The 12,431-nt window shown below is 38.2% G+C and overlaps 2 protein-coding genes across 4 annotated transcripts in view; one reads left to right on the top strand and one right to left on the bottom strand.

Moving 5' to 3' along the window:
* The window catches only part of LOC125235130 (G-protein coupled receptor moody-like), a 106,530-nt gene that overhangs the window by 73,336 nt on the left and 20,763 nt on the right, over positions 1–12,431 (top strand). The gene's annotated exons all lie outside the window — the stretch shown is intronic.
* On the bottom strand, positions 7,051–8,996 carry LOC125235128. Its single transcript, XM_048141569.1, has 2 exons — positions 8,068–8,996; positions 7,051–7,611 (listed from the first exon to the last, which is right to left on the bottom strand). Exons 1-2 carry the CDS (start codon positions 8,953–8,955, stop codon positions 7,051–7,053), a joined length of 1,449 nt encoding a protein of 482 aa, XP_047997526.1. The 5' UTR covers positions 8,956–8,996.

Genomic DNA, 12,431 nt, shown 5'->3' with positions numbered 1-12,431 from the left:
CCAATTTTACTTAGTGCATAATAAGACTATAAATCCATGTCAGGTGCCAAGCAGAACCCACAAAAACCCTGTTATTTCGGTTAAACATTACAATCCGAGGAAAATACAAAAAATAAAGGCTTACTCCTTCACATTGCGCACCTGAAGTCGTTTTGCATAAAAAATCGAGTCACAAATCTTTGTTGAAAATATATTCTTGACCAGAGGTTCCCAAACTATTTTAAGGACGCCTTCCTGCTGCCGAAAGTGAAATTTCTACGCCTGAGTACAGGAGTGTAAGGTTTAGGTACGTGTGCACTTGTCCAGCGGTACCGCGCCCAATTATAAAGGGGGCCCCCTTTATAATGTTGCTGCGGGTCAGTTGCCTTCGAGGGAAGCCAGTCCTGTCAAAACTGGTGTAACTTGACAGACGTTTAGATGTACTCCCTGAGTAATCACTGGTCAAACTATACAATGTGAAAGCAATGGAGCGCGCCCCACAGTTTGAAAATCCTTGTTCTAAACCATTAGGGGTGCATTTGGCAAATTTGTCTCGACCCCTGATAGCCCTCAAGGGTGTTGAAGGTATACCAAATTGCTCTTTACTTGCTAAATTTAGTTTAGGTACCTATTTGTCTCTTGAACCTTGAGGTATAAAATTAAGCTCTTTGTCTCTTAAACTTTTATTACCTAAGTAAATTCAAACCTTAACTCATTTGCACTAAGTTTTAGTTTATTTGTGATTAAATGACACGTCGAATGCTGATTGCAGACTGGACTTTGCTATTACGGAGATTGTAACGAGTACAAAAGACATTGGACAAAAGTCAATCAAATAAATCAAGTCGTTTTACGTCCCTTGAGTCTGCATCTACCGAAACTCTATCTTAATTAATTGTTTTGTAAATTTTATAGAAACGCACTAGACAAAATGTTGACCGTTTGAACACACACCATAGCCGCGACTAAAACTGTTATAATATAATATAGCATTATTTTAGTTTGCGCTATATCAGTTATTGTCTTTTTTGTACCATGTCTTATTTATTATACATATATTTAAAGGCATTCAAGAATTGTCAATTGAAGTTTAGATTTGTTGGAAAACTTTGCCAAAAATTGCTCTTAATAACACATTCATAGATTTAGGTAGGGTAAACTCGCCTCCTTCGGTGACACGCCTAATTCGGTGATACAAGCTTTGAAGCACTATTCCGAAAGACGATTTTTGGTTCTTTCACCGAATTAGGCGTGTTACCGAATTAGGCGAATTTACCCTACAGCATCAAATCATAACATGTACTACTACTTTTTGAGTTGAGACCTAGTCATTTCTTGACAAAAATAACGGTTTTACGAGCTTTGTCTTATTTGAAAGCGTTATGAAAGAGATACACATATCGTGTATTTATCGTGCGTATGGCCAACGAGAAAGAAGCTACAGCTAATTAACGTCGACGGGCAGTTGCAGAGCAATTGTTTAAACTTCAATTTAGACCACTTAGTGCGCCCGCGCAGTTCTCGCACCCGGCCGACTTAATACTCTAAATCCAGCGCTAACTTCATGTACAGTCGACAATAATGTAGTTGCGTGTAAAATAATAGGGTGCATTGAGGTAATTTCGAAGCTAGGGTTGTAAATAGAAAAAAAAACCAAATGTTTTTTTTTCAGAATTGTGAAAAAAAAACATGAAAAAAACCGAGCACCTTGGTTTTTTTTCTAAATATGGTTTTTTTTTCAGATGAACAAATAATACGACAATAACGGTTTTTCGTGAGGTGTAACGTGTTTCAATGACAATAACGTAAATTTTAATTCAATTAACATTCAGTATACAAACGTTTATTGGGGAATCCCCGATGCTGCGTGTAGCGTGGAGAGGCGGTGGTGTTGCCAACAGTAAAAAGTGATAACTACCAACTACAGATTTCGTAAATGTTACTTTTATAAGACCAGAAATTAAAGTTATTTGATTAAATTCGTTTAATAGTTAACATTAAGTCTAAAAAACCGTATAAAAGTATTAACTACTTTCAAATTTTGAGATTTCGTACTTTAGAAAATAAACATACTCCAGAAAAAAAACTGTTTTTTTTCATGTTTTTTTTTCAAGCCAGAAAAAAAACCGTTTTTTGCAACCCTATTCGAAGCACAGAAATTCTCGGGTAATTTCGAAAGGGGAATCTTGATATTCTTGATATGATGGATGGTTATTTTTATGTGACTTTCGAAATTACCTCAATGCTAAACACCAAAATAATCTGCCAACTTGTAATAGTTTTACGAATACAGATTTGGCAACTTGCATGAAAATTTATTCATGAAAATTTCCAATAATTTCTGATTTATTTATTTATTTATTTATTTACTTGGTAAAAAAGTTATGTTAAAGAAACCATAGATACTTAGCTGGTTAAAATTATTAAATTGTAGTATTCCAACACAAAAGGTTACAATACAATACAATTCAAAGACAAAGTCACTTTATTGCACAACCTCAGAAATGTACATAGGAACACACATTCCAATATTTATTATAGAGGTAAACAACAGGCGGCCTTATCGCTAAAGAACGATCTCTTCCAGGCAACCTTTGGGTAGTGGAAAACTATATTCATAGTTTCAACTAAGTATGTATTTTTTTTTATTTCAAGGGTATTTATGCTTCATCTACTATAAGGGGGAATTTCTTTTAGAGTTCCAGAAGACAACGTCTTTATGAGTATAGGGACCTTTTCATACAGGAAAGCCACATATGCTTTGATCGTCCATTGATTGCTCCGGATCTTAACAATGCAAGTGACCCCGATGCACTCGTTTGATCAGTTATTTGGATGAACGCGTACAATGTATCTTCAATTAAACGGTTCGATCGTCAATCCAATCAATAGGGGAGCGGGGGCGCCCAAAATGTTGATCAATACCAGGAACATAATAGGAACTTAACAGGAAGAAAAGAGGGAGTTCGACACTAGTGGCGATAAATCAAAACACGACAGAAGAAAGTGTTTTTAATCGAATGAATTACGAATTTCCTTTTCGCACGTATATCGTACGACATTTTTCAGTACAGAAAGAAATATTTGAAGAAATTAACTACTTTGGGGACTAGTGTGGGCAAAAATTATCATACCAAAACCACCAAAGAAAAAATGAGCAATGTGTCAAAAGGCCGCTGTTAATCTTTATCAATATACCTGCTATGGAAATAAACAATAATAAGTATTGTAGTATAAGTAGGTATATCAGAGATGTATGGGGCCGTCCATAAATTACGTCATCGATTTTTTCAGATTTTAGACCCCCCCCCCCTATAATCATCCTATCGTCATATCTTAATGACCCCCCCCTTCTCCCAAAATTGACGTCATTACCAGTTTGACAAAATAAAACATTGCAGATTTGAGAAAAATAGGGTATTATATGATTAAAACACTTGGTTATAGAATCATCTTTTATTATTTTTACTTTGGCAATAATCATTGATATAATATAACTACTTATTTTTTACTTTTCTTTGGATAACTCCCACGGAGTTTTCACCCATTCTTTTAAATTCTGGATCACGGGTAATATCTCCGTATCCTCCGATATTCGTTTTGGCTCGATGTAGACATGCCTTGACCTTGTAATAAATAAATAAATAAATAATGAGTTCAATAATTAATACCATTAAATACTTGCAAAATATCACAAGAACATTATCTTTCCTTAGTATGAGACATGTATTTAAGTATAAGTATAGTATTTATGTACTTTTATTAATTATGTAATGTTGTAGTTATTATTTAAGTATTGTGTTTATTATCAATACATAGTATAAAACAAAGTCGCTTTCGCTGTCTGTCCCTATGTATGCTTAGATCTTTAAAACTACGCAACGGATTTTGATGCGGTTTTTTTAAATAGATTGACTGATTCTTAAAGAAGGTTTATATGTATAATACATTTAAGTACCACGGGCGAAGCCGGGGCGGGCAGCTAGTATTATATGTAATATTATTGTTAGAGAATTTATCTGTAGTTATTACTGTATTTGTGTACATCTATGTTGCATTACTTATGTATGTTTATTATGAGTTATTTTTTATAAAATTTAAATAAAAAAAATAAAATAAATAAATAAAATAAAATATCTTTATTTCAGACCAAAGTCCATACAGTGAGCAAAATACATTTTTTTAAAAAACTTATTCTAATTCTAATTAAGGTGCCTTGGTGACAGCCACATACACTCAGTTATATGTGTAGGTGGCCACCACCGAGTGCATTCTAGTCCAGTGTATGAGGAGCTGACTATCCCAGCGATCAGCTAAGACGGCCAGAAGGCTGTTCCGGCTGCCACGCAGGCGGCACAAAGATGCCGCGCACCGCGCGCGCAGCATGGCCTGGAAACCATCTACGCGCGCATGCGCGAACATTCCCGATGCACTACACCAGCGCGGCAGCCGCAACAGCGCCCTGAACGCATTGTTATACTGGACGCGGAGGTCACCCAGCGCCCTCTGCGTACAGCTGGCCCATAGTGCACATGTGTATAGTGATGTGCAAAAAGCTTTAAACAAAGTTATCTTGACAGGCACTGTGCATCGCCCGAACCTATGTGCCAGCATGTTCGCCCTGGTCGCCAGCGCCCTCCGCTCCCTCTTTATATCCTCATCGTCACACATATCATCACATAATACATGGCCAAGGTACTTAAATACATACACTCTTTTTAATGGCACTCCATTAAGCAACACTGGAGGAACCTCTTCAGGACACTTATTACCAGATTTAAAAATCATTAATTCACTTTTAAAGCAATTATATTTAAGACCATGACTGTTAGCATATTGCTCACAGACTAGTAACAGTTTCCTAAGCCCGCCTACCGAGGGGCTCAGCAGCACCATGTCGTCTGCGTAACTAATGTTATTGAAACTTGTGTCCTGTATGCGACAGCCGACATGCATGCTACTGAGCTCCTCGATAAGTGCATTTATATACAAGTTAAACAATTTAGGGAAGTCAAGCCCCCTGTCTAACCCCACATTCAAGGCCATACTCATCAGACATTGCATCACCCCATTTAACAACATTAGTTTGACTAGTATACCAATGCCTAAAAACATAGATTATTTCTCTAGGTACATTTGCCTCAAAAAGCTTTTTCCACAGAAGCTCATAATTAACTAGATCAAAAGCTTTTGATAAATCAAGATAGCATGCAAAGACAGGTGTATTTTTATTAGTATAATACTTAACAGTCTCCTTCATGCATATGATAGCACTTTCGGTGGACAGGCCGGGCCTAAACCCGAACTGTGCATCATGAAGTTGCAAATACTTATCAAGCTCAGCATTAAGTAAACTGTCAAATATTTTAGACACAACAGTAGCTAGTGAGATAGGTCTGTAGTTATTTATACAAGATACATCTCCCGTTCTATTTTTAACGATAGGTACAACAATTGTTTTAGTCATCTCACTTGGCATAAAGGAGTGACTCATACAAAAGGAAAAAAGCATAGCCAAAACCCTAGGCAGATGAGCACCTGCATACTGGAGATGCTCGATGCTCAAGCCGTCATGCCCGGGAGACTTACCCCTCTTCATGCTATTAATAATCTGAGAAATTCTCGTAGCAGAAAATTTGGTAACATTCACCCCGGCCATGGCTGCCCCAGCATCAGGCACCGCAGCACTGCAGTTCAATGGTGACTTCACAGAAAAATGTTCCTTAAACTTATTCGCTATCACCTTCGGCTCAGTACTGTTTTCGATACTCACAGGAAGTCCAGGTCTTATGTTAAGTTTATTAGTTTGTTTCCAAAATGCACGGAAGTCTTTATCGGAATGACATGAAGCAAGCCTATCAAGTTTTATCTGTTCTTGGTTTAACTTACACCACTTTAGTTTGGCCTTGAACCTGCGTCGACTACTACACATTTCTTCATACACTGGACCCGCTGAGGGCTCATTACAAAGTTGCCACATCTGAAATTTACTCCTAGACTCCCTGTGGGCATCAGCCACATATTTATTCCAACCCATGATCTGCCTACCTCTATGCCTTCTACACGGTTTACTTTTAGAAGTTATAGAAGCTAAACTTAGAGCACTAATAATATCACAGTACAATTTGGTAATTATATTTCTATGTTCCAAGTTATGACACATACCATCGCAGCATTGGGACAGAGACTGGGGAAAGTCAATATTCTTTAGTAACAAGTTACATTTATTTTTATACAGCTCAATTTCCTCTATATCTCTCTCTCCCCACAGAACACTATTTTTACTTTGATTATAGATAAATTGTTTTGGCTGTACGGAGCCCAAATTACACTTCACTATGAGTGGAAAATGGTCTGACCAGTAAACATCATACTTAATATATACATCAATAATGGTAGGCCAAGCTGCACTTGTAACAATACAATGATCAAGCCACCTCTTACACCCGTGAGATTCACTAATGTAAGTATAACAACTGGAATACATGCCAAGTTTATCAAAATCAGCACAGATCCACGATTGGTCCGAGCAATAATTAAGAAGTTCATTACAAAAAGGCTCGTTGGGATGCGAGTTAAAATCACCCAGAATAAAGACACTTTCAGCATCACAGTCACTAATTACAGCATTAATTGTACCTAGACACTGCGTAAATTCAGTCAGGTTGTCTGCACAGTCCGTGGGCATATACACACTGAAAACCAGGACTTCTCTATCTCGCAACGCTAGTCTAACACCACACACACGACAGTTGTTACACTCAAGCACTTTAACAGAAGGAAACACACTCTTCCTCCATAATATAGCCGTACCTCCATGTGGCCTACCACGTAGAATCCCTGCCGCAGAGTCAATGGCCGAGGTGCCGGTAAAAGCAAATTCGTCACTGATAGTATCCAAGTATGCTAGGTCATCACTGTACAGCCAAGTTTCCTGAAGAGCGACTATGTCCACTTGTTTACACAGCTCTCTAATAGATTCAAGTGACCGCTTAACATTTTTACAGTTAAAGCTGGCCAAGTTACAAATGTAGTCGTTCACAATATTATTGTCTTTCACTTTCACTTTCTCTATCTTGAAAGAGGTGTTTGCGTCCCGTCAATAGTGCTCGCCGCATTCGCAGCATTTGCAGCATTCACTTCTATAGGCGGCTTCTGTGCCATAAAACGCCTGAAAACTATTCCCGCTGGCCATAGTTTCGCATCAAGGAAAGCTGGCACCATTACCTTATCGACGTAAAACTTGAAAGAATTGTGACGTTTCACCTGGTCATCCTTGTTTCGAATCTGGTAGACAGTCACTTTTTGCCCAGTTTTAGCTTCAATATATTCAGCGATGTCCTCCTTAGTTGTTTCCAAAGCAACTTTAGTTATAAATAGAGGCAGCTTAGTTTCAACCGCTTTGAACTTGGCGTTAGGTGACAACGACGCCATACCCGTCTTGCCGATAAAGCGGTTGCGCTTTGCCCGCTGTTTACGCGATTCCACCTTTCTCCACTCTTCTTTGCGTCTCTCACCCGTGTCACCTCTCATTGCTTGCACTTTACTACTATTTTCGGACACAATTTGCTCACTTTTAGACGTAATTGTTTCACACGAAACCGTTTCTTTGCTACGTAAACTTTCCGCCATTTGCATTAGGCTTGTGTCGTTCACGAACTATGAACTGTTAGGAATAAAATCCCATCAATGACCGAAATGAACTGAATCTTTCCAGGCTCTGAGATTCGGTCTTTGCTCATTTAGTTCAGAATAGGATCGGCGAGCGCGAGCGATTTGGATCGAGAACGAGTGTGTGACTGCGCCGACCGAGAGCGAGAGCTAATTAGCAGAGCAACAAAAAAACGTCAAGTTTTCATATTAAACTTCGGTTACTTACAACCTTTGGGCCCGGAATGTTACTATCTGTGGACTATTCGTATCATTTGACACTATTCGGTCCCATTCGTTCTGATCTTTCCGACCGCAGTGGTCGCTGGTCTGGCTGAACTAAATGAGCAAAAGACCTAAAAGAGCGAACTAGTTCGTGGGAACGATTGAACGAGATCGGAGCGCTCCGATCAACGAACGAAACGGCACAAGCCTAATTTGCATCGACGTTGGAGTGGGACCGTTTCTAGTGTTTCTACTGCATGAGGGTGACAGCACTATTTCATTAGATGGCAAATTACGTGTATTAGAGTGCGACCGCAGATCCACGGGGCTTCGGTCGCGCGTCCCCTCACACTCGCGCAACGAGGGCGCAAGCATCTCCTTACTTCGCGAGAGTGAGGGAGAGAGCGCTACTTCTTCATTATGTACCGTCTCACGAACAGAGCACTCATCGCCGGATTCTTCAACTCGCTCCTGCATACTCGCGACTAGCGTGTGTGAAAGAGATACACAATCCTCCGTCGACCTAAGAACTGACAGGTCAGAATGCGAAAACCCACTGGGGCCACTGTCGCCGCCGATAAAGGCGCCTCTCTGCATGTTTACGTTTAAAAAATGACCGTTGCATGATGCGCTTTGTCTGCCCGCATAAGATTCAAATTTATTCGTTACTTTTTCTAACTGTTCCTGCGTCACAAAAGTAGATTTAATATGAGCTATCTCCGCCCTCATTATAGTTAGTTTCTTTAGGAAATCAGTGATATCGATATGATCGAAAGTGACAGGGGGGAGAAGGTGTAGGTCCCGGGCTACAAAAGTTGGTATCAGCTCTGGATCCGTCCCCTTAAACAAGCCAATTATGTCCTCAATATCCCTCCTCTGTTTTCCACTTTTATTTCGATTCCTGCGTGCAACCTTCTTCTTTTCAGTAGGTATAGACTCAAAAAGAAGCGATTTCGACTTAGCTATGCTTTCTTCATCAAATGTCGACACACAGATGCGGCACAAACTATCTTCATCCATGACATCGATTTTATTCTGCACAAAGGTTAACAGTTCGTCCACCACAATATTGCACTTATCACATTTTAGAACGTTTGTCATTTTGACAAGCCGATTCGCAACCGTATACGTCGCGCACAAGCGTCCTCTCTCCGCGAATGCTTCGAGCGAACTATGATTTATAATGAGATTACCTGCACTACGTTTTTGGAGCATTTTTACAACACATTGACATTGCCACTAATGTCCACTTAAAAGCTAAATAACCGTAGACGATGCAACGGGATATGACCAGATATGACTGACGGACCTTAATTGTCAGGTCGGTATAAATTGCCCCCAATCTTGTACTTACAGCTACTAATTCACAAAACATGTTGTTTCAATCTTAAATATCTGGGCGACCGAGCTTCGCTCGGTTCTATTTTAATATATCACGTCTTTAGATAAAAAAAAACTCTTATAAATACAAAAAAAAAACTTAATTTCTGGCCGGGATTCGAAACCCTGACACCAACGATCTATCTGCGTAGATTAGACCGACCTCGTACGACTGAGCTAAGCGGAATCGATGCGCGCGCGGCGAAATTAACGACCATATTTTACGTTTACTAACGCAAAAGAAAAACTCATGAAAACTCGAAAATTCGCGTTTTCCGGGATCTAAGGCTACGCTAGATCGATTTTTCACCCCCGAAAACCCCCACATAACAAATTTCAGCGAAATCGTTAGAGCGGTTTCCGAGATCGTCGGTATATATAAATAAATAAATAAATATACAAGAATTGCTCGTTTAAAAGTATAAGATAACGACATGAGCTTATACCACAGTATAAAATCAGTAATAAATCTTCTAACAAACGTACGCCGCGCGGGGTGCGCACAAGCGCGTCGTGTTACGCAACACATGCAAGCGGATTTGGATAAACGTGGATAAGAAATTCTTATAATACATATTATTCTTTTTAAGAATAATATCTGGGCAACCGAGCTTCGCTCGGTTCTGTTTCGTATCCTTGACATGTGTCGCCATCTAGTTCAAAAATGAATAGTACCTACATCGAGCGAAAGAATTCTCAGCCTTAACAACACAACTACTCCACACGAGATGGCGCGCATTTCGCCACAAAAACTCAAATAGTGTATTTTCTATTCGTTTTAGCCTTGACCTGTGTCGCCATCTAGTGTTTACAATAAATAGTACTTACATCGACCGAAAGAATTCTGTCTTAACAGTACAACTACTGCACACGAGATGGCGCGCGAAGAAAAACGCATGAAAACTCGAAAATTCGCGTTTTCCGGGACCTAAGGATAAGTTAGACCGATTTTTCACCCCAAAAACCCCCACATAACAAATTTCTGCGAAATCGTTAGAGCGGTTTCCGAGATCGTCAGTGTAAATAAATATATATATAAATAAATAAATAAATAAATATACAAGAATTGCTCGTTTAAAAGTATAAGATATGCATTATGATATTTTCACCACACCAACTGGTGATGACTTACTTTGCTATTCGAAAACAGATAGCAAAATTGCATTTTATCCACAAGAGTGCAAAGTAATTTCATTTAAATTTTAACTTGATGTCTTAAGCTGGCTGGTAGAATTTACCTATAGATGATGATTTTGAATCATAAATATTGAATATATTATTCAGAGCCTACTGTGTCCCACTTGGTGGGCAAAGGCCTCCCCCCTCTTCTTGCAATCTTCTCTGTCTAGTGCTATACTTCTGGCCAGCTAATCAAAAATGAGTCCAGGTTATCCCGCCATCGCCGGTGTGGTCTGCCGGATCTCCGGTTTGACTCGTGGGGCTCCCACTCTGTGGTTATCTTGGCCCACAAGTCGTCCGAATAATTAAACGAACGCTAAATAATTGTATTAGGAAAAAGTTCTAGGTAAGTATTGTTCTTCGCATTATGAATTGACAAGCTTTAGTGTCAATTTCTGTCGACTTGATAAAAAACGCCAGCCTCAAGTCAAATATCGAATGAAGCGATCGTCAACTGTTGAGAACATTTTTTAATAATACATTTTAATCTTAAAGACAATGTTCTCAATGGCTAAGTAGCCATGCAAACCATTAATGCTATTCTAATGCAAGTGCATTAGAATTTTTTCATGAAAATTTTCAGTAATTTACGGAATTTTTGATGTTTTACAATTTCTACGTTACTAGATTTTGTAGGTATATGTAATTAATTTTAAAGTGATAGGAAGCAAACGAGCAAACAGGTTGTCTTATAGTAAGCGAAGTAATCGAATCGATCATTGAATATCCACATGTTTTTACGCTAACATGCTAAATAGTCGTTTTTTTTAAGCACAATGTGCTTATATTTTTCGTCAGAAGAAAATTGCTAATTACCTACATACTTTATTAATCATTCGTACTTGTAGGATGTAGATGAACACTATTTTGGCATAATAGTTTAATCTTTTATAAAAAATAATTGCACATATCTTCAGTAATGATGTTATTAATTATTCCACCTACGTCATTAAGCACCTCATTTAATAATGGGCACATGGTCGAGATTTTCCTTACTAGTCGCAATTGACGTACACTTTATTATGATGTAGTAATCGGTTCGAATAGGTTGTATAATTACTTTTAGTATTATATGAACTGTGGTGTTATATTCACATATCGTGTAGTAATACGTAAAGTACATAACTGATCTCTGATAAATTAGTGTTCCTATCATCATATCATACTCATATCACAGTCAAGTCAAGTACTGTCAGAACAACAAGTATTAGAACAGTAGGTATTGTGTATATTTATAGAGTACGCGGTCTAAAGTAAATAATGTGTGAAAATTGTGAAAGTTCGATATGTGATGTGTGAGTTATTGTGAATATTGTGAATCGAGGAAACATTTTGGATTTTCAACGTTAACTAGGCCATTTCTCAAAATTTTGGCACCGACAGGTGAAAGATTTGTTTTTTTTTAAATGTCGCATTTTTAAAATTTTTTTTTGTAGGGATCGTTTGAATGCGTCTCAAACATTTCAAAAATGTCAAAGGCACCGATATCAATTAATTATTTTAGAAGTTATGATCGATTAAAATTCAGGTGAACGACATCATGATCAGGTGAAGGATAAATATACACAGGTTATCGACAACAGCAGCAGGTTAACGACAAATTAGTACAAATTTGTATGACACATTTGACAAGTTAACGACAAGCGTCGCTAACCTGCGTCCGTAGTCGATCACCTGTAGTTTGGTGGTCATTCACCTGATATGGACGTCATTCACCTGCCCATCAGCAAGTATTAAAGAAGAATATAATTTTTTTTTATATAAAAAAATTGATTAGTTAAAATAACAAAATTTTAAACAATCAAATAAAAATTGGCCGAACCCTCAAATTGCCGAGGGTGCTGCTTAATTGGTGTATTTAAAGCTACAAGTGACATACCTCATATTGAAGGCAATATAAGGGCCATTAATATTTTATACCCGACCTTTAAATAAAATTGTAATATAATAGCTACTCTGAAGTATAATGAAGTGACTTCACTTCAAGCAAGCACTTGCTTACTGACATGGTATTTAGA

The sequence above is a fragment of the Leguminivora glycinivorella genome, chromosome 17 (genome assembly GCF_023078275.1).
Source record: "Leguminivora glycinivorella isolate SPB_JAAS2020 chromosome 17, LegGlyc_1.1, whole genome shotgun sequence".
Taxonomy (NCBI): Eukaryota; Metazoa; Arthropoda; class Insecta; order Lepidoptera; family Tortricidae; genus Leguminivora; species Leguminivora glycinivorella.
Note: the sequence above shows the minus strand (reverse complement) of the source record. Positions and strands in the feature narration are given on the sequence as shown.

Bases quoted from the DNA above. Each gene is read 5' to 3' on its own strand.
- LOC125235128 (XM_048141569.1), bottom strand. From the start codon at position 8,955: ATGACAAACGTTCTAAAATGTGATAAGTGCAATATTGTGGTGGACGAA. The intron at 7,612-8,067 runs ATTAGGCTTGTG...AGCCTAATGCAA, and splicing joins CCACTCCAACGTCGATGCAA to ATGGCGGAAAGTTTACGTAG.